The sequence below is a fragment of the Musca domestica genome, unplaced genomic scaffold, assembly GCF_030504385.1.
Source record: "Musca domestica strain aabys unplaced genomic scaffold, Musca_domestica.polishedcontigs.V.1.1 12, whole genome shotgun sequence".
Taxonomy (NCBI): domain Eukaryota; kingdom Metazoa; phylum Arthropoda; class Insecta; order Diptera; family Muscidae; genus Musca; species Musca domestica.
The window spans coordinates 5139056-5166846 of NW_026712155.1; the positions used below are offsets into that span (position 1 = coordinate 5139056).

The 27791-nt window shown below is 34.4% G+C and overlaps 2 protein-coding genes across 2 annotated transcripts in view; both read left to right on the forward strand.

Moving 5' to 3' along the window:
* The first annotated feature begins 4252 nt into the window (after window positions 1–4252).
* On the forward strand, window positions 4253–5407 carry LOC101887812 (small ribosomal subunit protein eS27). Its single transcript, XM_005188159.4, has 3 exons — window positions 4253–4399; window positions 4953–5172; window positions 5251–5407. The coding sequence occupies exons 1-3, from the start codon at window positions 4394–4396 to the stop codon at window positions 5277–5279; spliced, it is 255 nt and encodes an 84-aa protein (XP_005188216.1). The 5' UTR covers window positions 4253–4393; the 3' UTR covers window positions 5280–5407.
* Window positions 5408–9759: 4352 nt separating this feature from the next.
* Window positions 9760–27791, forward strand: part of LOC131807216 (uncharacterized) — a 46052-nt gene continuing 28020 nt past the window's right edge. The window contains exon 1 of the mRNA XM_059132299.1: window positions 9760–9785. Coding sequence (XP_058988282.1) covers window positions 9760–9785 — 26 coding nt within the window. The remainder of the gene's footprint in view (window positions 9786–27791) is intronic.

A 27791-nucleotide genomic window follows, 5' to 3' on the forward strand; every position in this document is an offset into this window, starting at 1 on the left:
AAAAATTGTATATTCTCAATAAGCAATTTACAGCAGAGTGAGGTAGATTTTTTAGCAATATATTATAAATTTGATCTATGCCAGGTGCTTTTGAGTTCTTAAGACATGAAATAAAATACTTAATTTCTTCAAAAGATGTTCTGGAGTTGGCATCTGTATGTGATGGAGTGATGTCTTTTTCCAAGAGATTATAAATATTATTAACCTTGATTTCCATTGAGCTAGAAGAGTTTAAGGTAATTAAATGAGCTTTTTCGAATTGGTCAGCAATTATATTTGCCTTTTCTTCATTGGATACTATTTCATTACCATTAGCTACTAGTGTTTTCATTGGAATATTTTTACCTCGGATTTTCTTTGCAATTTGCCAAAATTTTTTGCTGCCAGTAGGCAGAGTGGACAAAAAATTAGACCATTGGAGATTTCTTTCATTTTCTACATTTACTGAAATAAGTTTATTAAGCTCCTTGATGATGGCATTAATGGTTATTTTGACGTCTGGATCTACACAACGTTGAAATTTTCGTTTATATTTATTTCTTGTGGATATCAAGTATCTACAAAGATCGTTCACATTGCTTTTGTTATGTTTTTTGTGTTTAGTACATATTGACTCAAAACATGTGGATTTTAATATATTCGTAAATTCGTTTATCGATTCTTCAATGTTTGATAAAGATATGCTGCTATTGAGTAATGTGGAAGCCGTTATTTTTGAGTTTATTAAAGTTGTAAAATTGTTCCAGTTGGCTTTATGGAAATCTAGATAAGTTGTTTCTGTATTGGAAATTTCTTCTTTAATGGAAAAAAGTAATGGCACATGATCGGAACGTAAAGTATGAGGATATGTTTCCAGGTCGGTGAATGACACTGTCGAGTTTGAAAGCAGAAGATCAATAGTTGAGGCTTGTCTATGGGTCAAATTTTGTGGAAATCTGGTGGGGTAAGGTGGGTAATATATATAGTAATTGTTATTATTTTGATGATTAAATAGAGCGTTTCCGGCAGGATCGGATTTTGTGCAGTTCCAACTGGGGTGTTGTGCATTTAAGTCGCCTAAAATGAAGAAATCCACCGTTTCTGATGTTATCATATCAAGGTCAAAGATAAAGTCAGATGTGTACCGAGGACAGTATACAGATATGAATTTGATTTTGGAGTTGAGAAACTCGACGGTGATGCATATATTTTCTATCAGTTTTGTAGGATAGGATGAATCAATCTTGTGTTTCAAAGAAGATTTAATGGCGATTGCCACTCCTCCTCCATGGGAGCTTCTATCTTTTCTGTGTACTTTGTATCCAGGTAATTTTAAGTTATGATTTGGTTTAAGAAATGTTTCGTTCAGTAGGAGAATGTCAATGGATTTTTCTTTTAAAAATGTATAAAGCTCTGCAGACTGCGAGAGGGTGGTAATGCCTTGACAGTTCCAATGCATTACTCTAAGACTTGTTTGTATATGATTATATTGCATATTTTAGCATAGTCATAATAACATTTAATTGTTCCATTTTTGTTCTACATTTACGTAGATCTGATATCGCGTGAGTAAAAATTTGAAATAGTTCGTCAATACTGTAAAGTTCGGCCGTTGACCTTTTTTGAGCTGATGATTCAAGTAATCCGGCATATGAGATTTCCGGATTGAATGTTTTAGGGTCGTTTGGAGTATAGATTGAGTTTTTAAGTTGGGGAAATTCATTTGCGGCTATATCAAAGTTAACAGGACCAGGTCGTCTTTTTACAGACAATTTTTTCGTTAGATTTTCTCGAATTGCCAGGTACTCTTTTCGGCATGGACATCGTGGATCGTCGGCTCTATGGTTGTTGTTCTTAAAATTTTTCTTTGTGCAATTAAAACATTTGTATGCGGCAGGACTTCCTTGTGGATTTTTGTCTATTTGGCATATAGCTACGTCGTGATTACCACCGCAGGCCATGCATGCATTTTTTCTGAAACAATTTTTGGCTCCATGACCATGCATTGTACACTTTGTGCATTGAGTATAGCCTTTATTTCCTTTTAGAGGTTTTCTCCAGTGAATATTGATCTTACATACTTTCCTAATTTTGAGGATTTGGGCTTTACTGTTTACTGAACGATCGAACTCAGTCATATAAATTGCATCACTTTCAGAAGAACGAGCGGTTTTAATTTCTTTGATATTGACAACATTAATGTTGTAGGAATTTTTTAATTCGTCTTTGATCTCACTGGTATTAAGTTGCGGGAGGCCATAGAGTACCATTTTAAATACCTTGGTGTCTTTGCACTCATGAGAGTAGAAAGTATACCCTGAGTCAATAAGTTTCTTTTTTGCTTGCTCAAAGAGTGTGATTGAAGGTGAGATAATTTTAGTACCGATGGACATTCTCTTATATGTATATAATGTGCCAATCAATTTGTACACACTTAGGAACTTGTGCTCAGCATCCACAACAATTGGAGGAACAACAATTTTGTACTCTCGTACTTCACTCTCTCCTTCGCTGTAGGTATCACCGTCGTCGTCATTGTCAAATGACTGAAGTATGTTAAAACGGTTCTCACTAGTTTTATATTTTTCTTTTGGCGCTCTTCCTGACACCATCTTTCGTTTTAGTGAATGCATTTGAATGTACCACTAATAGTTGTTATTGGTTTTTCAATATTAGATTGGTTCGATTTTTATAACAGTGATTACACTGGCTTTGTTGGTAGAGTAGACCGTGCTACGCGACGGAGGAAAAAAAAATATACGTCTGCTTGCGATCAATGATAGCATACGACTGTGTACATCTGTTTCTTTTTTTAAACTTGGTAGAAAAATTATTAAAGTAATCTCTACCAATTGTTGTGTGCTCTAAAATTATAATTTAAACAAGTAAAAAAGCTGTAAGATCGGCCGGGCCGAACTTTGAATAACATCCACCATTTGGAAAGAATTTGGCATTTAAAAAAAAAATTAAATCCGTTAAAAAGTCTATACGACGACTTGGACCTGCATAGGCAACTTTTGTCATAAGCCAATATTCAAAGGCGAAATTTAAAAAAAATCGTTGAATAATGTAGCTAAAATCATAAATATACGTAGTTACTATTATATAGGGATAATTTTCTGACTTAGACCGTAGTACCCATTACGAACTTCAAATTCTAAATTTGAAACCATTCCAGTGAATAATGTCGCTAAAATCATCAAAATACCGAATCTTGGGAGGTATGGGGCTATGCGAAGACATGGACCTGCAAAGACAATTTTCTGTCATATGCTGCAGTATTCAGTACAAACTCCAAATACCAAATTTGAAACAATTCTGTTAAATAATGTCGCTAAAATCATCAAAATACCGAGTATCGGGTGGCTATGCCAAAACGTGGACCTACATGAACCATTTACAATACCAAAAGTCCTGCAGACGTGATATACATTTGATTAAAATGTTATCAATCTACATTGACGGACATTGCTAAATCGACATAGAATTTTATATAGATCAAAAATATATATACACTTTATAGGGTCTAAAATGTATATTTCGAGGTGTTGTAAACGGAATGACAAACTTAATATACCATTCATACTATGGTGGAGGGTATAACAATGACAGAGTTGCAGTTTTCCCACTTCCTTCGAAGTTAAACTACCTTTCTGATTTTCCCATGCTAGAACCAATGTCTTAAAATATCTTTAACCAATTATCTACCACAGTTCTTATATGTTGTCTATAGGACCGTTTTAGTGTTTTCATGTTTTTGTTCGGGGAAAATGTATCTACTTTTTCTTTTGTTACAATAATTTTCGTTATTTTTCGAGAGAGATTACGGTGCTGTTATATCATAACAAAAATATATAAAACGTTTTGTTAATGCTATCAACATATGTAAGTGTGTTATGTAGTACTACAACTAGAATGAAATCGATTGTTCGATACAACTTGATTACATTTTATTAAACACTGTGGTCCGACGTACCGTGGTAAGAAATTAACAAATGTCATGAAATTAACAACTCCATGCAGCTATCTGGTAACACTGTTATAATTTCAAAAATTTAGCAACAGGGCGACTCACACACAAATAAAAATATTTTGTAATGAAACTACGAAAAATCACATAATTACTGTATAAAATATATGCAGAAATAACAAGAAAAATATATTATTTGTAAAACAAATCGTTATTTGTTAAATTATTCATCAAAAAAACAATTTTAAGAGCAAAATAAACAAGTACATATTTTGCGCTCCTTGTGATTACCCTGTTATGCCATGAAAATACAACCCTGAATACTATGCACTGGTAGATGGCACTAGTGTTTCTAGTGGTGAAATTGTCATACATATAAACCACATCTAACTTCGCTCGCCCATAATCTACTTCCTTTTCCGTGTTAGCTGTGAAAGAATAAACATGCCGGTGGGTGAAAATTTTCAGAAAAATGCCTTAAAATAAACGAAAAAATTGCAAAACTGTTCGGAAAATATGCACAAATTGTTTGCAAGTCCTGGTGTTGCATGAAAAACTTGGGAAAACTAGCGAAATGTTGTGGAAAGTGGCAAAAATGAATAAATTTGTGTCTGTTGTGTGGTTGTGCGTGAGACGAGTAAAAGAGAGGGAATAACATACACATGGCATTTCTTTTATGAGTGAATGAATGTCAGCAAATACCTGCAATATGACCGACCAATGCAATTGATAAGTGATAATTAATGGATAAAGTTTCAGAATGTTGTGAAATTTTCCAACAAAAAATATTTTGTGGAAATGAGCATACGGTGAAACAATAAACTCGAAGAAGTGCTACTGATAAACAACTTTAAGACATAACCTCCTTCCACATCCTCTGGGCATGGACAACAAAGTTTTGCAATTTTTTCTTCTGTTGAAACCAACATTTTAAGGCGTGGACCTCAGGAGATCATGTCTCCAAAGTGATGGTGACTAATGTTGTCAATTTATTGTTTTGCAGCTAGCCAAAGATTTGTTACACCCATTGCCCGCTCAAGAGAAGCGTAAACACAAGCTGAAGCGCTTGGTGCAACACCCCAACTCCTACTTCATGGATGTTAAGTGCCCCGGCTGCTACAGAATCACAACCGTCTTCAGCCACGCTCAAGGCGTTGTTGTATGTGCGGGATGTGCTACCATCTTGTGCCAGCCAACCGGTGGTCGCGCTAAGCTCACAGAAGGTAAGTTCCCACTGCATGCTTTTCCCTCACCAACATGTGAATCCATTAATAATGTTGTTTTTGTTTTCCCATTTTCAGGTTGCTCTTTCAGAAGGAAGCCTCAATAAATGTGACGTTTTAGTTTCTTTGCTGCCTCCATTGAATTTTTTTCAAATTATAATTTTTTAACATCCAGATCATAAATCAATAAAAACCTTTTCGTTGTGAAAAGCTTAAAAGAGATGTGAACACAAAATTGATTGGAACAATTTTAAAATATGCATGAATGATGGACATGGGCTGCTGAGCTCTGGTGTATAGGTGCTGTTTATTGTTGTATACAAATCAAAGGAGGATATTTTTGCAAAACAAAAAATGTAAATTTGAAAAAAGTGCTATTCCATGAATACAGAAACTTAAAGGTTATAATTGTGTTTAATTCAGGGTTTGTGAGACATATTTTAGTAGATTTTTGTATTGTGTTGAACGTGGAAATGATGAAAATAGAAAATTTTATATCGAATGTGGCATCACAAGCAGTTGACTAGCCATATCTTTACTGAATTGAGTTAAGCTGACTCACTATAAGTTTCTTTCAGACATCTTAAAAATATTTGATGGATTCTGTGCCAGAACAGAGGGACATTGCAATATAAGCGGAATAAGCAAGCTTTAGCGAATTGTAATAAAGATTAAAAACCAGGCAAGAATTGTACCATCCCCAAAGTAAAACTCATTTCAAATTACCATATTTGTCATCGAATTAATACCATTTCAGTTCCATGTGTTGTGTATTAAGTTTTGCATACGTTCATAGAAGATAGCAATAAAACACTTCCGTAATGCTATGTTTACGTTAGAACTTTTTGTAAGGTTAACCTACTTTGAGAGGATTTATTTGAAGTATAAATAATGGATATGACAATTTTAATCCAAATCCAGTAGGTTAACCCATTTATATATAAACGTACTGTAAGGATTCTAAATGAATTTTGACCGAACTTTCCTAGGCGACACTGTTTTACAGAAGAGCCTGAAAATTATATGATCATAAATAGATATGTTTATCTGGATTAGTCCTAAAAGAAAATGCATACTTCATTGTTTAAATATTACAGTCCATCTTGACGTACATTGGAGTCTATAAGTACATAGTATTATTTTCTATGCGAATAGAGTGCAATTAATTATTTTAGGGTAGAAGACCATCTCAAAAAATTATGGCGTAATATGACTTACACTATGGTTAATCTGTTTTGATTATTTTAACCAAATTTTTCCATTGAGAAGGATAAAATGAAATGTATGATTAAAAATGTGGAAAGACGTTCGAAGTACGTTACCTTTTGTACCTTACTTTCCTTTTTATACCCTCAGCCATATGGCTAGAAGAGTTATATATCATTCGATACGGCCAAAACGTGCCTCATCAAAATAACGATTTAATACCCTATTTCTCTTTGGATCAAATCCATTTCAGGGCATTTGAAGTCGATCTAGCGATGTCCATCTGTCCGTCTGGCTGGCTGGTGCGCTCGATAAATCTCGAAGGAATTGTCCGATTGGTTCCAAACTTGGTACATCATAATATTATTATCAAACTAAGATCGAGTTCGGAGATGGGCAATGTCGATCCACTCCTTCTGGTACCTCCCACACAAAATGACAAAATTTTCAAAGAAAATAATTTACTGCACAGAAAGAGAGAGGATAATCCTATTTTGCTCCAACTTTGTAAATCCTAATGTTTGCATCAGTTCTACGTCAGGTACGAAAATGGACAATAATATCGGTTCACTCTATCAAGTACCTCCCTCACAGAGTGCCGACTTTTTGAATAATTATAAGTCTTATAAAATGTTATTTAAGAATTTGATTGTCTTCAAATTACATACTTGTATTAAGCCATGGCCTGGTGTGAACCCACAAATCTTTTGGGCCAAAAACATTTCTTCAGGGGTATTTGTTTTACGGACTTGAAATCAATTCCAAGACTGTAGCTCTTATACCGATTTATTTAAAAGATTATAGCCTTAACCATTGTGACCGACAATTTTTGAATACTTAAATGCAAATGTTTTAATTATTTTATGAAAAAAAAAAAAAAAGAATTTGGGTGGTAAGACTCATGGTAAAGCTCCCAGCTGATTACAATTTTTTCTAAGTGTGCCCGACTTCTGGCAATTTTGTGTATGTATTTGTTGATTTGAAAAATAAAAACAAAATATTTTCAAAATCAATGATTGGAAGAAACTTAAATTGCGGGGCGCGCATTAGTGATATTAACCAGATTTGCCACGGAATTGAAAGATTGAACACTTAGGATCATATTTTTGAGAGAACATCCAGGCATTTCATTCATTTTCTCGCTGTAGAAATGAACAATAATGCCAAATAAATGAAAACGACTTGTTGCCTACAATTTTGAATAATTCTGACAGGAAGTGGACATAGCCTGAGGGTTGTTTTACTGAAGTTTTACGAAGCTTATCTACCTCCTTATTGGACCATGGTAAGACCTAACTGTGTATCTGTATGCAGATGACCTATACGTACCTATAGAAATATTGCTATGCATAACCCATAGGAGAAAATTCAAATTGCATTCTGCCTGTCGTTAGTGGTTATATATGTACAGTATACCTATAGAATGGGAAAATCCTTCTACAGGAAACAAAATATATTTTCTATCTACAAAATATGCCTTAAATTGCAAGATTTACAAGATTTCCATTTATTTAAAACCTATGGGGGTTTTATATTTATTTATATAAAATAGCCATTAAATAATCTAATCTTAACAATGTAAATAATTTTAAACTTACCCCAACATTCAAGTGAATGCTTCTTGGCTTTTGATGGCACATCTATCTTTGGTATAGATAAGGGAAACTTGCAAATTTGTAATGCCATGATAGATCTTCTTTTAACTTGGATGAACTTATGACCTATTTCACCAAAAATGAAGCATTTTCTTTGAACACAACGAAATTAATTCGCGAACTAGCTTCGTGAACTATAAAAACATATTATTTGATTTACAAATTAAAAACTTTCTTGTGATGCCTTTAAAACATAAGCACTTCTATTTTTTCACTTGACCACAAATTTATAACTACAGGATTCTAGACTTTTTGATGCCTCTTCAACAAAACACATTTCACCCAAAAGGAAGCATTTTTTTGAACACTACGTAAATATTTTGCGAGATGGATTTTCTTCCTGTGGAAACAATTTCAGGCTTTGTAAACTATAACACATATTTTTTTCTTTTTACGGAGTATAGAATTCTTTGTGATGCCTTAACAAAATATTTGGATATCATTCACTTGACCACGTAAAATGGATCATTTTCTTTGCAAATTTATAATCACTTTTTATTAACTTCCTTTTGGTGCTTTTTCATATAACCAATTTCAATCAATTATAAACGACAACCACACGACAAAGACTTAAAACTTAATCAATTCTATTTTTTCACTAAACCACCAAAAATGGCGCATTTTTCTTGCAAATAATTTATAATAACAGGATTTTATCAATTTTCTTTCAACTTCTCTCAATACAATAAATTTCACCAAAGAGCAAGCATTTTCTTTGAAAATAACGAAATGACATTGCGAAATTGATTATCTTAACGCGGGAAATAATCCAAGCTTTGTTAACTATAACACCGTTTTATTACTTTTACAGACTTACAGACAAATTTATTCTGATGCCTTTTCAACATAAGCGATCACATATTTTTTTCACTTGACCACGAAAAATGGCGCATTTGCTTTGTACGCAACGAAACTACTTATTAATTATACTTATTTTCTTTTCGCGGAAACTGAGCCGATCATTGTAAACCTTAACATCATTATTTTTGTTTTACTTAATAAAATATATGTATTATTTATATCTTCAGAAATAAAAACACAAATTGACTTCAAATTCAAGGCGTCAGAATCTGTTTTTTTTTTTTTTTGTGGAGTGCTTTTTGTTGATATATATTTTTGTGTCATTGTTGGCAACGCTCTTGAAGTAACGTACGAGACAGCTGTTTTGTGCAACACCGACATAAAGGTCATTTAGACTATTTAAATGCGATTATAAATGGTTTTCGAATATATGACATCAGAGAATAACGCAAAAGAAAGTGTTCGATATAAAAACATTATACCAATGTCCTACATACAGAATAATAACTCATATTGTACAAAGAAATAGGACAATAAATAGGATAATTCCCAAATAATCATACAGTCTAATGTCACCTTAATGACAACTTAAAGCTTCTTCACGAAATACAACCATGTGTTGGTTTGTAGTTTTTGGCGGAAAATGCAGTTGACGTCAGAAAACTTTTGCTGTGCAATTTTCATATTTTTAACAATTAATCAAATTGGAAATTTTGAATAAAATGAATGAATTTTCGTTAATCGGGTTATAGTTTAGTTTTCTTTAAATAATAGTGAATACGAAATGAAAGTGGCCAAAATAATTCATCCAGTTTATACGTTAAACCTTTAAAGTGTCATTTCCACAGTGGGCATCCCTCTCCACAAAGATTTGAAGATATTTCATTTGCAACCCTCAAACGTTCGAAAGTGGTTACCCGAAATCATGGGAAGACATGTGAGTTTATCAAGGTGAGTTATCAAGACATCGATTCCAGAAATTATTTCTAAAAACGCGTATTTTCTTTACTAGGTAGGTGGTATTACATTATTAAGGGGACTTTGAACCACATCAAAGGAAATCAACAAAGGTTTCAGATTACTTGCCAGTTGTTATGGATGAATGGTGTAAGTTAACGATTCGTTTATTAGATTATTCTTATTGGATTGTATCCTATGTACCACAAAGAAACATATTTGGGAGGAAACTGTTGACTTCAAAGGAATACTTTTGTTGGTATTTACATTTAAAAGGAGATAAATACAGGATCATAGAGTTATACCTACTCTGCAACAATTACAGATAAATTAGCAAATATTGGTTTCCTAGCCTATGGGTATACGACGTGACATGACATCTTTATTTGATCTGTAGGACTATTTTTGTGTAGCTCAAGTGAGAAATCTTTGGGCATATGTAAATTGCTTTAAACGAAATTCACTAAGGTTTAAGAGGTTTAAATTATTCTATGTACACAATGTTGTGGCAGAAGCATTGATTTTTAGGAATCAAAAAACATTTTCCTAGTCTAATTTAGGGGTCACAACTTAAATCAAGGATGTGTGAAAATGTTTAGAATTTTGGTGAAATTCATTAAAAAAACTCAATAACAAAAGTCATTATCTCTTAAAACGTATATGACTTTCAAGAGAATTATACTTGGCCATCTAAAAATTTGTTGCTAACTTGGATCTTCTCAGACTACCAGAAGAAGAAGAAGAAGACATTATGATCAGCATTAGGGAAACTTTATGCTCATTTATATCAAAATTTTCTACAGTAACAAAGAAAATTCAACTCTTTAAAAATCACAAAAAATCCCAATGCATTATTTCGAATAAACACCCACGACCTTCATTGCATTCAAGTAGGACACTTACCCATATATTCTTTTTCTTTGCTTTATATAAACATAAAACTAGAATGTCCTTAAGACTGTATGTGTGAATGGATATACAATTTTATTTAGTATAGAAATCAAGTTAATATGGTTAGATGTATACTTTATTTGTTGTTGCAATTTTTTGTGGACATTGCCTGGCAAAGCCATCAGCAATGGTGATGATGACGAGGATAATGCGAATAAGGATTGTCGCTTCCATTTATCGGGACAATGTGTAGAGGGTGCATGATAATATATGATTGCAATAAAAACATTTTGGTCATTTGCCAACATCCGGTTTTGGGTCTGTTGCATTTTTTGGATATATGGCTGCAGGTCGGCAAAGAAACTACAATGAAATGTAAATCTGAAAATGGATTGAGAAAGATGTTAGCGGATATTTTAAGATGGCGGAATATTCATTGACCAAAAAATATGATAAAGTATTTGTAGACCGAAAAGAATGCTACACAAGCAGGATAAACTCTAGATTAACCCAAAATTGTGTTTATAATGAAATCAGAATATATGGAATTGATTTTTTAATTGAACATTGTTTGAGAAATGCTTGATTTTTGCAATTTTCTTGACTCTTGTTGTTCTTTGTTTCCACTTCAAGTAAAGAAATTGAAAAAATACATCCATCAAGTCAAATCTACCATCCAGTCAAGATGTTAAGTGAGCAAAAAAATATTGCCAAGAAGTGAAAAAGTAGCGAAGTTAAGAAAAACAAAACAGCGAAAAAATATTCTCTTCGAAGTAGAAGAAAACGGATACCAATCCCTTTACTGCTTTTGGTATGAGTTCTTGCATGAAAATGACAATGAAACGTTATGCTACGGCAGCGAACTATAAGCGCTAACTGTTGGTTGTTGACTGGTATAGTTTTTGCTGAGTGCATACTTTGTATTTCGCCTCGCCCACCCAAAACCCAAAAGAGAAAAGTGCATTAAAAAGAAAAGCAAAATGAAAAAGGAAATAAAGTGGGAGTACCATTATATGGTATTGCAATCGGCTTGAGATAATATCAATTTTTTACAGTTTGTATATAAATATGTACATAAGGTCGGTCGGACTTGTGAATTGGAAAATATCGTTCCATTAAATTTGGATTATTCCATTATTGAGTTTCATCATTTTGTCAAAAGAATACAACTTGGGTTGGAATGAGGTTGACTGGTTGATATTTTTGCCAGCAATTGAATTTGTGTTTCCGGATGTTAAATAAATAAAGGGATGTAGAAATGGTTTAGTTGAAAGATCATGATTTGGGGAAGGCAATGTAATTTATTTATGTAGTTTACCTAGAGCAATTGCTTGTGTTTTCAGTCGGTGGTTGATTAATGTGGCAGCGATAAGCAGAAGTACCTTTTCGCTATGCATAAGATATTCTAGGGCTAGTTGGGAGTAGTGAGTTATTGTTGTAGCTAACGATATTATGTTTATAGAAGACAAGACTAATAAAATATTTGTATTTCTAGGACTCCTAGGGCGATTTACCCATGTTGATCCATCCATTATCAAATCTCAAATGGTAATTTTCCATTGCTGTCTGTAAAGACATTCCTAAATACATAGAGTGTTTATATGGTCTGAAGTAGGAATTATACCATTTCAAAAAAATCAATTCCATGTGTGTCCCGTATGTAGTGGAATAATAAGGCAGCGATATGTAGGGGTAGATCACTTTCTATGGCTATATATTTGTTTACCAGATTATGTGTGTGAAGTTAAAACTAATTACATATTTGTATTTATAGGACATCTAGAGAGATTTATACACGTAAATACGTCCCTTATCAAATCTGACCGTACATTTTTATACCCTCAACCACATGGCTACTGAGGGTATATTTCATTTGATACGACCAAGACGTGCCTCATCAAAATGTGGGTTTTATAACCTCAAATCCTTTTCAGGACATTTGGAGTCGATCTATGGGTGTCAGTCCATACGTCTGTCTCTCTGGTTTGCATAAAAACTCTCGAAGGGAGTACCCGATTTTATCCAAACTTCTTACATCGTAATATTATTATCAAATTTAGACCAAGTTACGGCCAAAACCTTGCAATCGAAACAACCATTTTAGACCCTAGGTCTCTTTGGACCAAATCCATTTCAGGACATTTGGGTGTCCGCCCGCTGGCTGGTGCGAAGGAAGTATCCGACTTGGTACATCATAATATTATTATCGAACTTAGACCAAGTTCAGAGATGGGCAATGTCAAGCCATTTAATCAAGTACCTCCCCCACAAAGGGTCAAAAATTTGAATAGTTATAACTCTTATGAAACTTGAAATAAGAGTCCAATTTTTTCCAGTTTCGCACATCTAAATATTTCTACCAATACAAGGTCTGATATGAAAAACGGATAGAACGGACAATTCCTTCTGGTACCTCCTCCCCAACTGGTCAAAATTTTGAATAACCAAAACGCTCATAAAATGCTAAATAAGCATCCATTTCTTTCTAAATTTGACATATACCATTATTTTTTATAGATATGGAATTTGTCTCCCCACTCTTTCTGGTACCTTCTCCAGAAGGGGTCAACATTTGAAATAATTAAAATCAAACCTTGAAATCCGCTATATTTATTTCATATGCAAAATAGAAAATATGGGACCACTCCTTCGGTACGTTTCTTCCACAAAAAGGGTCAATATTAGGAATAATCATAATGCATGTCAACATATATTTTGATAAGCTGTCCAAAGACGAGGGTCTACATCTGTAGGCAAAACCGACTGAAAATTTTGACTTGTTTTATCATAAATGCTTTTATTCCTAATTTCATAGAATGAAGGTCCATATATGTTTATCCAGAAATTGTTTGTCGCGTTTGACTTTTAAAATAAACTAAATTAATACGTTATTTTTGGAATTCTAGGATATTTAAATCCCTCAACCTTACCCAAGGTGTGTATAGCTATCATATACTTATTACAAAATCTCATATCGTACCTTTTCATCCATTCCAGATAAAGACAATTATTCCCAATTTATAAAACGGCCATTATCCGCGCAGTATGACCTTGCATTTGCAAAGTAACAAAATCCCTAACCTCTCTAAAAGTGCAACCACAACTGTTGAGCAAATTTGCACCTGATTCTGAGTCGTTCCCCCCGCACATTGAACGGTTAACCTTTGCGGTTGTCAGGTTTCTGACCTACTGACACAAATATGCAATGCATGCCACACATTTATTCTGCAAGGGTGTTGGTTCCATTCATATTTGTTTTCCTTGCGCCATAATGTAAATGGTTTGTTGTCCTTTTTTTCTGAGGGTTCATATGGCGAGGAGACAAAGTGTCTGAGGGTACATGCTGGCACATTGTCTTATTATGGTGATGTTTGTGGAAAGGGGGCTTGGTCGGTCGGCCGTTCGGTCATGTGTTAGATTGAGAAATTGTATAGAGTTGAATAAATGTCAATAAATTTGAAAGCCACTTCCGTTTTCCGTTTCCGCCATTACCGCAGTAGTGTTTTTCGTTCATTCACTCAGTTATCGATTTAATGACCACACAAATTTTCCTTAATTTCACAATGGACATGCTGACAAACATGGTTATGAATGTTTCCTGTGACTTTTTACTCTGCAAATGTTGTTCGTATGAATGTGTGTAGAGCTTTGGCAGTCTATTTGTAATGTCCATACATACATTTGCCTTACTATCTGTCTGTCTGTCTGCATGTCTATGTCTTTGCCATGTGAAAATGTATCGTTGAGTGTGTGAGCCACAGTTGTGCTGTGCAAGTTTCACGTTTTGTAAACATAAAGTAAAATGTCCTTACAAGCTGTTGCAAAGACTATACATATATGTATGTATCTATATGGTTGTTGGATGTATGACCATACTCAGTCATGTGTATGCCGATTGTAGCTGTGTATGAAGATTTGTTCATTATTAATAATATGTTTGTTTGTATATCTTATCATGTCAATGATATTTATATATGTGTTAGGGAATTGTTGTTGATCATCAAAAATGCTTATGAAATTACCCTTTAATATACAGATACTTATGTGTATAGAGATATGTATGTATGTATTTATATTTGTATGCACATTCAGACATACTTATGTAACATATGTTGGAAATTTGTCAGTTGCTTGTGTTATTATTGCTAAAGTTGACAGGGTTATTAGTCTTCTGTAAGGGATATATTATTTTAAATGTATTTTATTTGGGATAGTGTTTGACTGCTCCATATATATGTAGGTCATTTGTAATTAAAACTTAAACAATGTTGCCATTTGTCCCTCTGAACTTCACTTTACTTTTGGAGAATTTGATTATCAAGCTTTAATATATTATAGAAATCTCCTTATCCAATAGTTTCCATTCGCAAAAAATAAACATTCTACAATTCAAATTAAAAAATGGATATTCTAATTTTATTTCAAGCCTTCAACACATCACTCTATTTTTGAATTTTTTAAATTTGGAAAACTTCTTTCAAGTGCAACCTTTTTCCTTTTTATATTTTACATATCTCCTTTCTACCTCTTGATTTAACCGTCCTCATGTTCCCATTCATCTTTAGCCACACATAATCGATTAATTGCCATGTAATTGTATTTCACGTCTGACTTGTTCTATTCCTTAATATGTGTGTGTGTGCAAATGTTGTAACATAACCTCAAGTCAGCAATAATTTTGATCCCTAATACGATTTGCTAAACTCGTAATGGCTTGGCATAGTCCAAAGTTATTGAATATCCATTAAAAAAGTTTCCACTTCAGGTAACACAAATGGAAAGAAGAAGAAGAAAATCTTTGTCAGAGACTTTTTGAACTTTTTATTCGTTCTTTTAGGTCCTTTTGAAGTGAAACAATAGCAACAAAGAGTGAAGAGAAATTTTTCTCTTATGAATGTTTTTGATTAGAAAATTCGAAGGATTTTCCAGGGAAAAAATTGGATTCCAGCTTTTTGTATAGAAAATCATTGAAGATCCCTCTCCCTCGAGAATTTTGGAAGGATGAGGGACCCTTCAAAAATTTTCCGTATTTTCTTCCTTTACTCTTTGAGAATTTTCCATAGAAAAAATTTGAAAGTTTCTTTATCCGTCGAGAATTTTTTATAGAAAATTTTTGAATAATCCCTCCTCACCCTTCGAAAATTTTCTATATAAAACCCATCCTCACCCTTCGAGGACTTTTCAAAAATTTTCTATAGAAAAATTTTGAAGGATCCCTCACCCTTCGAGAAATTTCTATAGAAGATTTTTGAGTGTCCCCCCTCAACCTTCGAGAATTTTCTATAGGCATTTTTTGAAGTGCCCTCGCCCTTCAAGAATTTTCTATAGAAAATTTTTGAAGGGTCCCCGCTCACACTTCGCGAATTTTCTATAGAAAATTTTTGAAGGGTCCCCGCTCACCCTTCGAGAATTTTCTATAGAAAATTTTTGAAGGGTCCCCTCACCATTCGAGGATTTTCTATAGAAAATTTTTGAAGGATCCCATCTCACCCTTTGAGAATTTTCTATAGAAAATTTTTGAAGGGTCCTTCCTCAGCCTTCGAGAATTTTCTATAGAAAATTTTTGAAGGGTCCTTCCTCAGCCTTCGAGAATTTTCTATAGAAAATTTTTGAAGAATTCCTCACCCTTCGAGAATTTTCTATAGATAATTTTTAAAGGATCCCTCACACTTCGAGAATTTTCTATAGAAAATTTTTGAAGGATCCCTCCTCACCCTTCGAGGATTTTCTATAGACAAATTTAAAAGGGTCCCTTATCCTTCGAGAAATTTTTAGATAGCATTATTGATGGATCCCTCAACCTTCGAGACTTTTCCTCAACCTTCGAGACTTTGACATTTTCAGGGGAACCACAATCTATAGATTATTTTTCAAGTGTCTCTCCTCGAAGATTGAATTTATGTTTGCAGAACATTTAAAAAGGTTTGGTTTTTATTCTACATTATCCTTATGAATTCCAAGGACTTTGTTGTAGCATCATTCTACTGACCACTTGTATCCAAAGCATACATAGCTATGCATTTACAACGATATACACACATATGTGTGTCTGCATATGTACATGATATAGCTAGAAAATAAATGTAAGTTCATTTATGTGTTGTTTTTTTGAAACACAATCTATTGGGTGTTTTTATTTGTCCAAGCAATTTGTTGCTTGTCAAATGCAGTTGACTTTTAGCTCATTTTTTTGCAGAAACCCAAAAAAAAAAAAAAAAAAGAAACAACAAAATGGAAAGATGAAAGATGAAGTTTTTCAATCCATTTCTGCTTTTTTTGCAGTATACTCTACTATTTACTGGAAGTCTGGGGTATATGAATAGTAGAACTAGTTCCCACCTTATGAGTCCGTCTGATGCCATGCTTCCACATGAAATTGATATTAAAGAACACAGTTATTTTTGTAGCTTTGCGGTTTATGCCCTCCAAAGGATCCCATTTAAAGAAACGCTCGTTTCAAAAACCCAAGAAGGAACTATTGAAATAATTGCAATCATTGGCAGCATCTGCAACACGTCCAATGACCATACATCACCCCCTCTGCTATCATTCTACTTTTTGGGTTTTCTGGTGAGTGCAAGAATTCCAATAGCAATGGGTTTTTTGTTAAATATTTAATGAAATTAGTTTGCGTTTTAATGTGGAATCTTTTGAAATAGGAGAAAAGGGAAGATTGATACGCTATAATATTAATTAAACATAAAACACAAACGTTTAGAGAACTTTCAAAAATATTTGATCAATAGCAATAGATTTTTCTATCGGGAAGGATTTTACTGTAAAAGACTTAAATACATAAGCAAGCATACAAAAGGATACTACTGTAAAGGCTTTTAAAAGACTTTATTGCAAGGAGCAGGACACAGAAGTATTATTGAACAAGAGGCATAATAAGATCTTATAAGTACTCAAGCAAGGAAATTTAATTGAAGGAAATTAAGTTTAGATTTGTTCGAATTAGTCACCATTGGCACGAATTATGGCCTTCAAACGGCCAATCAAGCCGTCACACGCTGACCGAATGTTGCTCTGTGGTATTTTGGCTCAGTCCCGTCGAGGTAATCGACACTTTGGTATTTTTTAGTGCCAACCTTCTTTCCAAAATACTCCAGACACAATAGTCCAACGGATTAGTATCCGAAGATTTTGTGCGCTGGAAATGAAGCGAGGATCCTCGTTTTGTAAACATTCTTGGTTGGTTGGTTGGTGCGATGTTGCTCAGTCCTGTTGGAATGTTTGCGTGCCCAATGCTTTAATAACCCCAGGAACATTTTCGCGACAATTTTCGGCATTTATTCTGATGCCACGGTCGATTAATACGAGCGGAGAGCGAACATCGGCTGTTATGGCGGCACACACACGATCACCATGGCCGGCGCTTGAGTTCTGGTGGCCAACCCAAGGTGCACATTTTCAGCTGACCTCTTTGGCAAGTAAACACGATCATTTTCTTTGGTTAAAAACTGCTGGACAACGAATGTTTTCTCATCGGAGAAAAGCAAATTTGGCAGATCTCCACTTTCGGCCAAGCGAAGCAAGTCTTTAGCTCTTTTGAGTCTATTTTCTTTCTGTTGCGGTGTACGTTCTTGCACTTTTTGGAACTTCAATGGCTTTCCCCGAGCTCATTTTTCAATATTTGCCGAATGGAGTATTGGGTTGTGTTTAGCTCACAAGCCATTTTTCGGCCACTGCGACGCGGGTTTCGACCAAGTCGCTTCTTTACTTGTTGAACCATTTCTGTTGATGTTGCTGTTTTCTTCCGTCCACTACCTTGGCGTCGGGCTACGCTACCAATATCTCGGTAAAGAGCGATGGTAGGAGCCACAAAAAATTTATTCACATTTAAATGTTGGAGTGTTCTAACGATAGCCACTTGTGGTTTTCCAGCCAAATATAAAGAAATCATATTATCACGCTTGAATTCCATCAGGAATAACTTTTTTCTGGAAGATTCTCACTCAAATTCTTTCGTACGCTTGTAAACAATATAATGAGCTGTCACTGGAATAATTTTAACGGCTGCCGGACGAGGGGCTTAGAATTGACAGCAGTACATCCCGATGATTTTTCGGCATTTCGATGATTTTAGTCACATTTTTCCACGGAATCGTTCCAAATTATTAAGAGGGTGTAACGGGTTCTACCTCTGGTGGCAGAGCATTTTCTGTATATGTTTTACAAAAGCACCCCAAATATCGGTACCTTCGGATATTCGTTTTATTTATGATTAAAGCCACATTTTCTAACAGAATTGTCTAAAATATTGTATTTTTAGCTCGTAATAGTAACAGTACCACCCAATATTCGGTATTTTGGCCATTTTTTCCAGAGCGTACTTCTTTCGTTTCAGAAAAAAAAACATTTAAGTGCAGCTTTATAAAAAGACAAATGATAAATATATTTTAAATCCTATTCCAAATTTAACCATACTCTAACTTCATTCCTCTTATAACCCATTGCTACCTCATTAAACATCATTGACCTGCTGGGAATTTCAAGGCCAATGGCGACAAGTAAATACGAAAAATAAATATTCTACTTGTTACATTATTTTTATGGTTATTCGTTCGTGTTCATCATTTCTTAGTGTGGTCAACAGACAAATGTCAGGGAATTCATGAATGTGAATGCCATCCATTCATTGTTGGTTGGCTAGCTGCTTTTCAATTCTAAGAAATCTGAGATCAGACCGTATGAGCAATGTAATACATTTGTATGTCATCAATTACTCATACGCCTTTGTTGGGGGCAAAATACAAACAAACACACATTTATTTTCTATTTCGGCAAATTATGAAGCGTAGTTTTAGTATGCCATTTATAAACAATTTGTCACATTCATTCAAGTATTAGGAGGTTGGAAGATGTGTGGGTTGAGCAGTGGCTTTTCCATTTTCTCTTCAAACCTTGGGGTATGTCATAAACAAACAATATTAAATTCAAAAGAAAACGAAATATTCATTCATTAAAAAGAGCTTGTAAAATAAAGTCATATTCCCACATTTATTCTGACATATTTCTCCACATCTTTAAGATATATGAAATATGTTAGGTATTTGTTATAAAATGTTATGGTATCTATTCATATAAAATTCCCAAAGAAATCAAAACACACCCATTGGAAATGTATGAAAATACAAAATACAAATCATAAAATCATATTAAGTATCCGAAATTGTAAATATGTAGCATTATAAATGTTTATACACACGCACACACACTCATTTCAATCTATATGTGTAAACAACATAAAGAAGAAAAAGCCATGCAATGGGAAATGTCAGTAACCTTCACATTTGGCAACAACTACAACAACACCATTATAAAGCTTCAACAACCTACTCTAACATACATACATACCCACTCACACAGAGAAGAAAACAACAACAACAACAATAAATACCATGTAAAATACAATCAAACCAACAAATAAATAAATAGGATAATAGAAGGAGAGCCTGTCGAAGGCGATATGATGGCAAAGCAACAAAGCACGAATTATATAGACTTCGACATTGGAAAGAAATAAGCCAATATAATGCTTAGCAGCAGTCATACATCCATACAAGTGTCTGTTGAGGGAAAACAAATACCACCGAATATTTTCTTCGGCAATACAGGGATTCGGCAGTGCAAATATGGTCCTTTGGGATTCAGGATTTGTGTAAGATTTATTACTAAGACACTATAACATCATATGCAGGGCGTCTAGGCAAAAAAATTGTCAAGCTTGCCTTATGGTTTTGCAGGTGCCAAATTAATTTTTGCCGAATTTCTTAGTGGTTATGAAATGTAAAAAAATTATATTATACTTATTCCAGAGCGTTAATTTAAGTTCGGCATTTCATAAAAATCTCCCTCTTATTTCTTTAATTCCAGACAACGAAGTGGAGGAATTCTCAAAATGAATTATTATTTCCGTCATTCTGATTGGAATATCTCAAAATAATTGTCTGAGATCCCATAAAGTACACAAATTGAAGTGAATTTAAAAATTCCGTCCGGCTGTCTTTTGAAATCAAGACAGAGGCTACATTTTCTATTTAAGAGTTTTAAATTTCACAAACAAACTTGTATTATATTTAGAATGAAAGATACTTAAAATTGGACTATGTGACAGCCCCTTCCGATTTTCGATATTTTGAATGTTCTGATATTCCTCTGTCGGTTTGCTAGTTCTACATTTCATCCGAGATCGTAATAATCGTTGGTTAATGTTCTCGAATTTTAAAAAAACAAAATCTAAAATGAAATTCTAAATTTAGTTTGTCTTGTGTGAAGAAAACATACCTTAACTTATTTTGGTAAGCACTTTTGTCAGAAAAATATCTAGTTTTTCGAAATGTTACCGAATTTCTGAATTTTTAGTTCTATGTTGAAAACAAATAATATTTATCCCTGTCTGTTTCAAGACATTTGGAGGCGATCTACCCATGTGCATCCGATAACACTCGAAGGGGTTACTCGATTCGATTTAGAATTTATCTTGGTATATCGTAATATTTTTCTCAAACTTGAAGTACCCGATATAGGCCTTTGAAATATTTATATAAGACTTATGTCAGCTGCGAAAATGGACAATATTCCCGTACTCCACAATCGAGTTGGAAATCTAAAATTTAGTATTAGGATTACTTTTTTGGACGGTGCTGTTCATATATAGATGGATATATGTGGGATCTGGAAATGCATAAGTTAGCATATTTTTAACGATTGGTCTAACAGTTATGAATAGAGACGTCACTTAAAATTCTCAAAACGGCTGTAAGATTACAGAGATTTTCATTTAAAAAAAAGAAAAAAAAATACATAAATAAATAAAATAATAATAAATAAATAAATAAAATTTAAAAAAAAATCATAAAAAAATCACTCGTTATTTGAACAATATTCTGTCACAGGAGGTAGAACCCAAAACGGACTCTATTTACGGATTTTTTTACGATTCCATTTGAAAAAGTGACCATAATCATCGAAGTACAGAGTATTAGAGGTACCAAAAATGTGGACCGATACCATCCATCTTTGAACCGATATAATTCCTTCGGCAGTTGGAGTGATTTCAACTGATCCAGAGAGTAACAAGTAAAAACGCGTGAACTTCGGCCTGGCTAAACTTTTAATACCCTCCGCCATTAAGATAGGGGTTTGATCCACTTCCACAGGGATTTGCTCCACTTTCCATATTCGGTTGGAAAGAAGTCTTGAAAATTCCGTAACATCGATGGTACCCAAGGCCGTTGACAAAGTGTAAAATACCAAATTAAAAAAGATCTGCTAAAAATGTGGCTAAAATCACCAAAATACTAAATGTTCGGAGGCATCGCCGTATGAGCGATAAAAGGAATAATAAGTGTATTCCAGCTGTCTTCTGTCTTAGAAGAGAGAACCCCCTTCCAAAATGTGCCTAAAATTATCGGAATATCTGCTACAGGAGGTAGAACCGAAATACAATCTCTAAGTACGAATATTAAATAATGTGGCTTAAATCATGAGAAGGTATAGTTATAAGAGGGATATACGAAAACGTGGACCGACATGGCCCATTTATGAACTTAACCTGCCTACTGACAAAATACAAGTGGGATTAATATGATACACAAAATGTTTAATATGCTATCCAAATATTGGGCCTATCTCTTATTATCAGTTTTTTTCAGGGTTCCGAAAGACTCGCTAGAATTCGAGTAAGGACTGAAACTATCTCGAAGTTAAGCGAGGACTCGTAGGTGTAAAGAAATCAAATCAAACAAACTCTATTTTTCGTTTTCTCTCGAATGATCGAAATCATGCTTTGCTCATTTTGGAGTGGGAACAAAAATTTCTTGGAAAAGGAGGAGGACCATTAATTTTCTTAAACCACATCAGCAAACAACACTCCATATAAAACTACCGCTCTTCGAGCATTCCCGCACGGGAGTATGTTTCGCTCCCGATTTAATATTATATTAATATCAAGTTTATCTGTTAATTTTGGTTTTTTTTTTGGAAATATATCCAACCAAATTAGCTACAGTTGATATTTTAAGCTATCAGGAAATAGAAACCTCCCAGTAAAATGTCCTTTTTTCCCATATTTTGGTATTATCCAATTTCAATGATCTTTAATGCCTTAGTAGTTTTTTCTGCTGAAAAGCCTGCCGCCGGCCAATGGGTAAAATCTATTCATAAAAAGTGAACCTATATATGTTATATAGCGATATCATCCAACTTAAGGGATTAAAGGTTAGATACTCTCTCTTTGCAAAACGTTTTTCAGTGGACAGATCCAAATCTAAGGTATTTTTTCAATTTTGAATATTTATCATCAATTTTGAATATCATATGTATCCAATGATTGAGTTGTCATTTCGTATTTAGGGTTTTTGGGAAGTATACATTTTTAAAAAATTCTCCATTTTAGATTTATATAATTTATGCCGGAAGAGCCTTGAAAAGCTTGGGTCACTCTCATCGGGATTGTTTTCAATAATTTCTGAATGAGGTCTATAATATTCGGACGATTTCATTTTCCTGCTACCATATCGTATTTCGAATTCCACTTAGTTCTTACTATTCGGTCGTACTACTCTACAAATGCATACACACATAAATATATTGCTACACACACACACATACTTACATAAAAAGAAAAGTAACGGCAGACATTTGAGATTTTCAGACTCACAAACAGCGAACGAGTGAGAGAGGCAAGATGTTGCCTAAGTATTTGGGGGAAAAAAGTTTAATTGCAAAAGGGAGCGGTTTTTTTTGTTTGGTTTAAGGATTAAATCCAAACAACAACAAACACCCACAACAGCAACAACAACTACAACAGCTGTCAACAACAAAAATACACTAAGGCATTCTCATGAGACAACGAAAAAGGAAAACTGTTGAGCTTGTTGCTAAAAACACCGTTCTCAACTCAAGAGCACAACATAGACATTGGAGAAAGAGAGAAAACCAGAGAGTTGCTGAGCAAGAAAGAGTTTATTCTGGGGGCGGCTGATAGAAGAACAAGAGAGTCACAACAAAAATGGAGCAAAAAAAAAAAAAAACAACTTTCAGTGTCAATGAATTGTTTGTGTGTGTGTGTGTAAGGAGAAACGTTTTAACTCCAATTGTGAAAAACTCATTGAGTACCACAGGCTTAAGGTTGAGGATGGTAATGTTTGTTGGTAACTGTCGCTTTCATTATTTTCCACATCAAGTTGTTGTTGTTGCTGCTCTTGTTGTTGATTTCAGTCAGAGTAAACACTGTGGACTACTCGTTTGTTGTGTACAATGGGGAGACCCTCAAATGAATGACTGACTGGATGGCTGGTTGCTTGGCTGGCTGAGTTAGCGAGTGAGTGATTGAGTATGTGAGTGTTTGTTTGTTTGTACGTTCGTTCGCTCGCTTGCTTGCTCGTCCATGGATAGATAGCTTGGTGTGTGAACTTTGTTTTTGTGCGGACAAAAGTGAAATTCGGTTAAGAGGTTATATTCAGGACTTTAATGGCACAATCAAAGGAATTCCATGTTTAGTTTTGGTTTAAACGTTAGACAGACACGAAAGGATAATACGTGCGTCGCGTAACGTGTCAACACTCCTCTTTTGTCCTCCCAAAAAATAAAGCAAAGCAAAAAAACCAACAACAACAAAAAATATATAAATGAAAATAAAAGAAAATTATACACCCAATAAATCCACTCACCAGGATAAAGTCGTTCTCTTTACTCGAGGCAAATGCGAAAGTTAAAAGTGCAAAAATAAAATATATTGAAATATGCGAAGAAAAATGAAATGAAATGATTAATAACAAATACACAAATTGCAAAAAAGAAATTCGAAGAAGAAAATAATTAATGCAGAGAAGCAATTGCCACAGAAAAAAAGTAATAAATTATTGTAAAAAATTAATGTAATTGAAATTTATTGCCAAAAGTTATGTAAAATCCAAAAATGAAGAAAAGTTTCTAAAACAACAACCATAAAAGAAAGAATTAAATCATTATCAACGAAATATCTCAAAAATGTTCAAAATTCCCATTAAGAAAAATTAACTACACTTGACCCCAGGGCAAATTCATTCATAACCCCAGGATCTTGACTTTTTCGCAATGATAAAACAAAAACTAATTACTCAAACAGCATAGATACCTGCTGTTGTTGCTCCCTAGAAGAGGGAGGGGAGAGGGGTGTTGCTGTCATTTTCTTTTCTAAATTAAAACTCAAAACTAAAACCATACGACGTAATCTTTACTAATTTTGCTAATGAACTTGACATAAAACTTCTCCGAAAGCAAGCGAGTGAGTGTGTGTCTGTTTTGGAGGAAAACACATGCATGCCCACCTTTCTGTCTGTGTCGGTCTGTTTGTCTGTCCGCCTGTTTGTCGGCAACACCCATATGTGTTTTTTGGAGATTCGTGCAAAACATTCAAACATTCCATTCCCAGCAATGCCGTTGAAAAAGAAAGTTATATCAAGAGCAATAATAAAATTAAAACCACCAACAACAATGAAGCATAATAATAACAACAACAACTATAACAATTCGCATACACACATATTCGTACATACATACAACAAGCCATTAGAATGTTATTTCCCAACATTTTGTAACGCTACCCACTTCCCAACAGCCCAACAGCTCCGCCGATTTTACATGGTTCAGGGCTTCTCCTATCATTATTGCTTTGTTGGATTTTATTTAAGGTGTATTTCCATGAAGCTCTCAGCGAGTGAATGTGTGTATGTATGTGTATTTGTGTGGGTAGAGTTCATAATAATCATCATCCTCGTCGTCGTCATCATCATCAGGTCCCATTGCCGCTACGGCGTCTATGACGACGACCATAGTTTAGTATGACTTGTTCACAAAAAAAAAAAAAAAAAAACGGAGAGAGACAAAGAAAATAAAATAGAAAACAAATCGACGAGTCTGATTATTTGCAAAAATCAAATACAAAATACTCACACACACACACACATAGACAACATGCATACATACGCACCCACAAGTTGTACTGGTAGTTGGCCTAGTAATGCACAGTGTCTGGTTATTGATTGAATATTAAAAATAAGTAGATTCAGTTTATTAGCGGAACTCGTTTCAAATATATTTTCTTCAGAAGCTAGACTCGATCGAATTATAAGCGACCATTGCCTTAAAAATATCTAGCTAATCCAAATTTAACCATAGAGTTTCCAAAATATCAAATTGCAACTGGTAAAGTCAAAAGTCGGGCGGGTCCGACTATATGATACCCTACACCACTATGTATACTTTGTAGAGGTCCAGTAACAAAAGAATTTATTTGTAGTAGATTATACCACCTATCAACCTTTGGCTTTAGAGCAGTTATAAATTGGTTTCAGAGGGAACTAATATATGGTAGGCATGGCCAGATCTGGATTCGATTTTCACCAAATTTGACAGAGACTTTTTTATCTTTTATACCAAATAATATTGCTAAAGAGTCCATGATATCACTTCTAGAAGGTTTATATTAAGAAAAATATGGTTGGGAGCCGAGTTCCGCTAAAGTTCCGAAATTCACTCCATTTGGGTTGATATTAGCCATTATTTGCACAATAAACCGGAAATCGGTTGAAAATGTATATCTATATCCAAATCTGAGTCGATCTATATACAATTTGGCATTGTTGTGGAGTGCATATAACCCATGCAAGATACATAAAACCTAAAATTGGATGAAACATATATATGGGAGTTATAGCTAAATCTGAACCGATTTTCAAATTTGATGTGCTTGCTTCTAAACGGAATTCGGTCGAATTTGCCAAAATGCAGGTCATTTGGACTGACAATGGCTATTAGGTGCATAATTAACCCGAAATCGGTTGAAGATGTATATGGGAGCTATATCCAAATCTGAACCGATCTTGATAAAACATGGATGAAACATATATATGGGGGCTATAGCTATATCCGAAGCAATTTTTAACAAATTTGATGTACTTACTTCTATACTGAATGCAGGTGGAATTCAGGTCATTTAGACTGATATGGCCCATTAACAAGGAATCTGTTGAAGATATGTATGGGAGCTATATCCTAATCTATATCAATCTTGATAAAAATTGGCAGATGTATTTCTGGGCAGTAACTGACATCTAGTACCAAAAATCATTGTTGTGGAATGCATATCACGAAGGTAAGGGACTTGAAGACCAAATCGAATGACATGTATATATGACAGCTATAGCTATATCTGAAGCGATTTTCACCAAATTTGATGTACTTGCTTCTAGACTGAATTCGGACGGACGTGCCAACATTCAGGTCATTTAGACTGATATTGGCCATTTGGTGCGCAATTAACCCGAAATCGGATGAAGATAACATAAGGGGGCTATATCTAAATTTAAACGTATTCTAACCAATAGGGTTCGTCCTTGGGCCAAACAAATACAGGGTGAGATGAAAAAACTGCAACTAACTTCAGACTGCTGCCATTTCTAAGCCACTCCGACCGACAGCTGTTAAAATTATTCCAGTGACAGCTCATTATATTTTTTAGAAGCGTACAAAAGCATTTTGGTGATAATTTTCCTGAAAAAAGTTATTCGTGATGCAATTCAAGCGTGATAGTGTGATTTCTTTATATTTGGCTGGAAAATCACAAGGGGCTATCGTTCGAGCTTTCCAGCATTTAAATGTGAATAAATCTTTTGTGTCTCTTACCATCGCTTGTTACCGTGCGATACTGGTAGCGTAGCCCGACGTCAAGGAAGTGGACGGAAGAAAACAGCAACATCAGCAGAAATGGTTCGAAAAGTAAAGAAGCATCTTGATCGAAACCCGCGTCGCAGTGGCCGAAAAATGGCTCGTGAGTTGAACATATCGCAATATTCCATTCGGCAAATATAGAAAAATGAGCTCGGGGTAAAGTCATTGAAATTCCAAAAAGTGCAAGAACTTACCCCGCAACAGAAAGAAAATAGACTCAAAAGATCTAAAGAATTGCTTCGCTTGGCCGAAAGTGGTGATTTGGCGAATTTGGTTTTCCCCGATGAGAAAACATTCGTTGTCCAGCAGTTAGTAAACAAACAAATTGATCGTGTTTACTTGTCAAAGAGATCAGCTGAAAATGTGCACCTTCGGTTGGCCACCAGAACA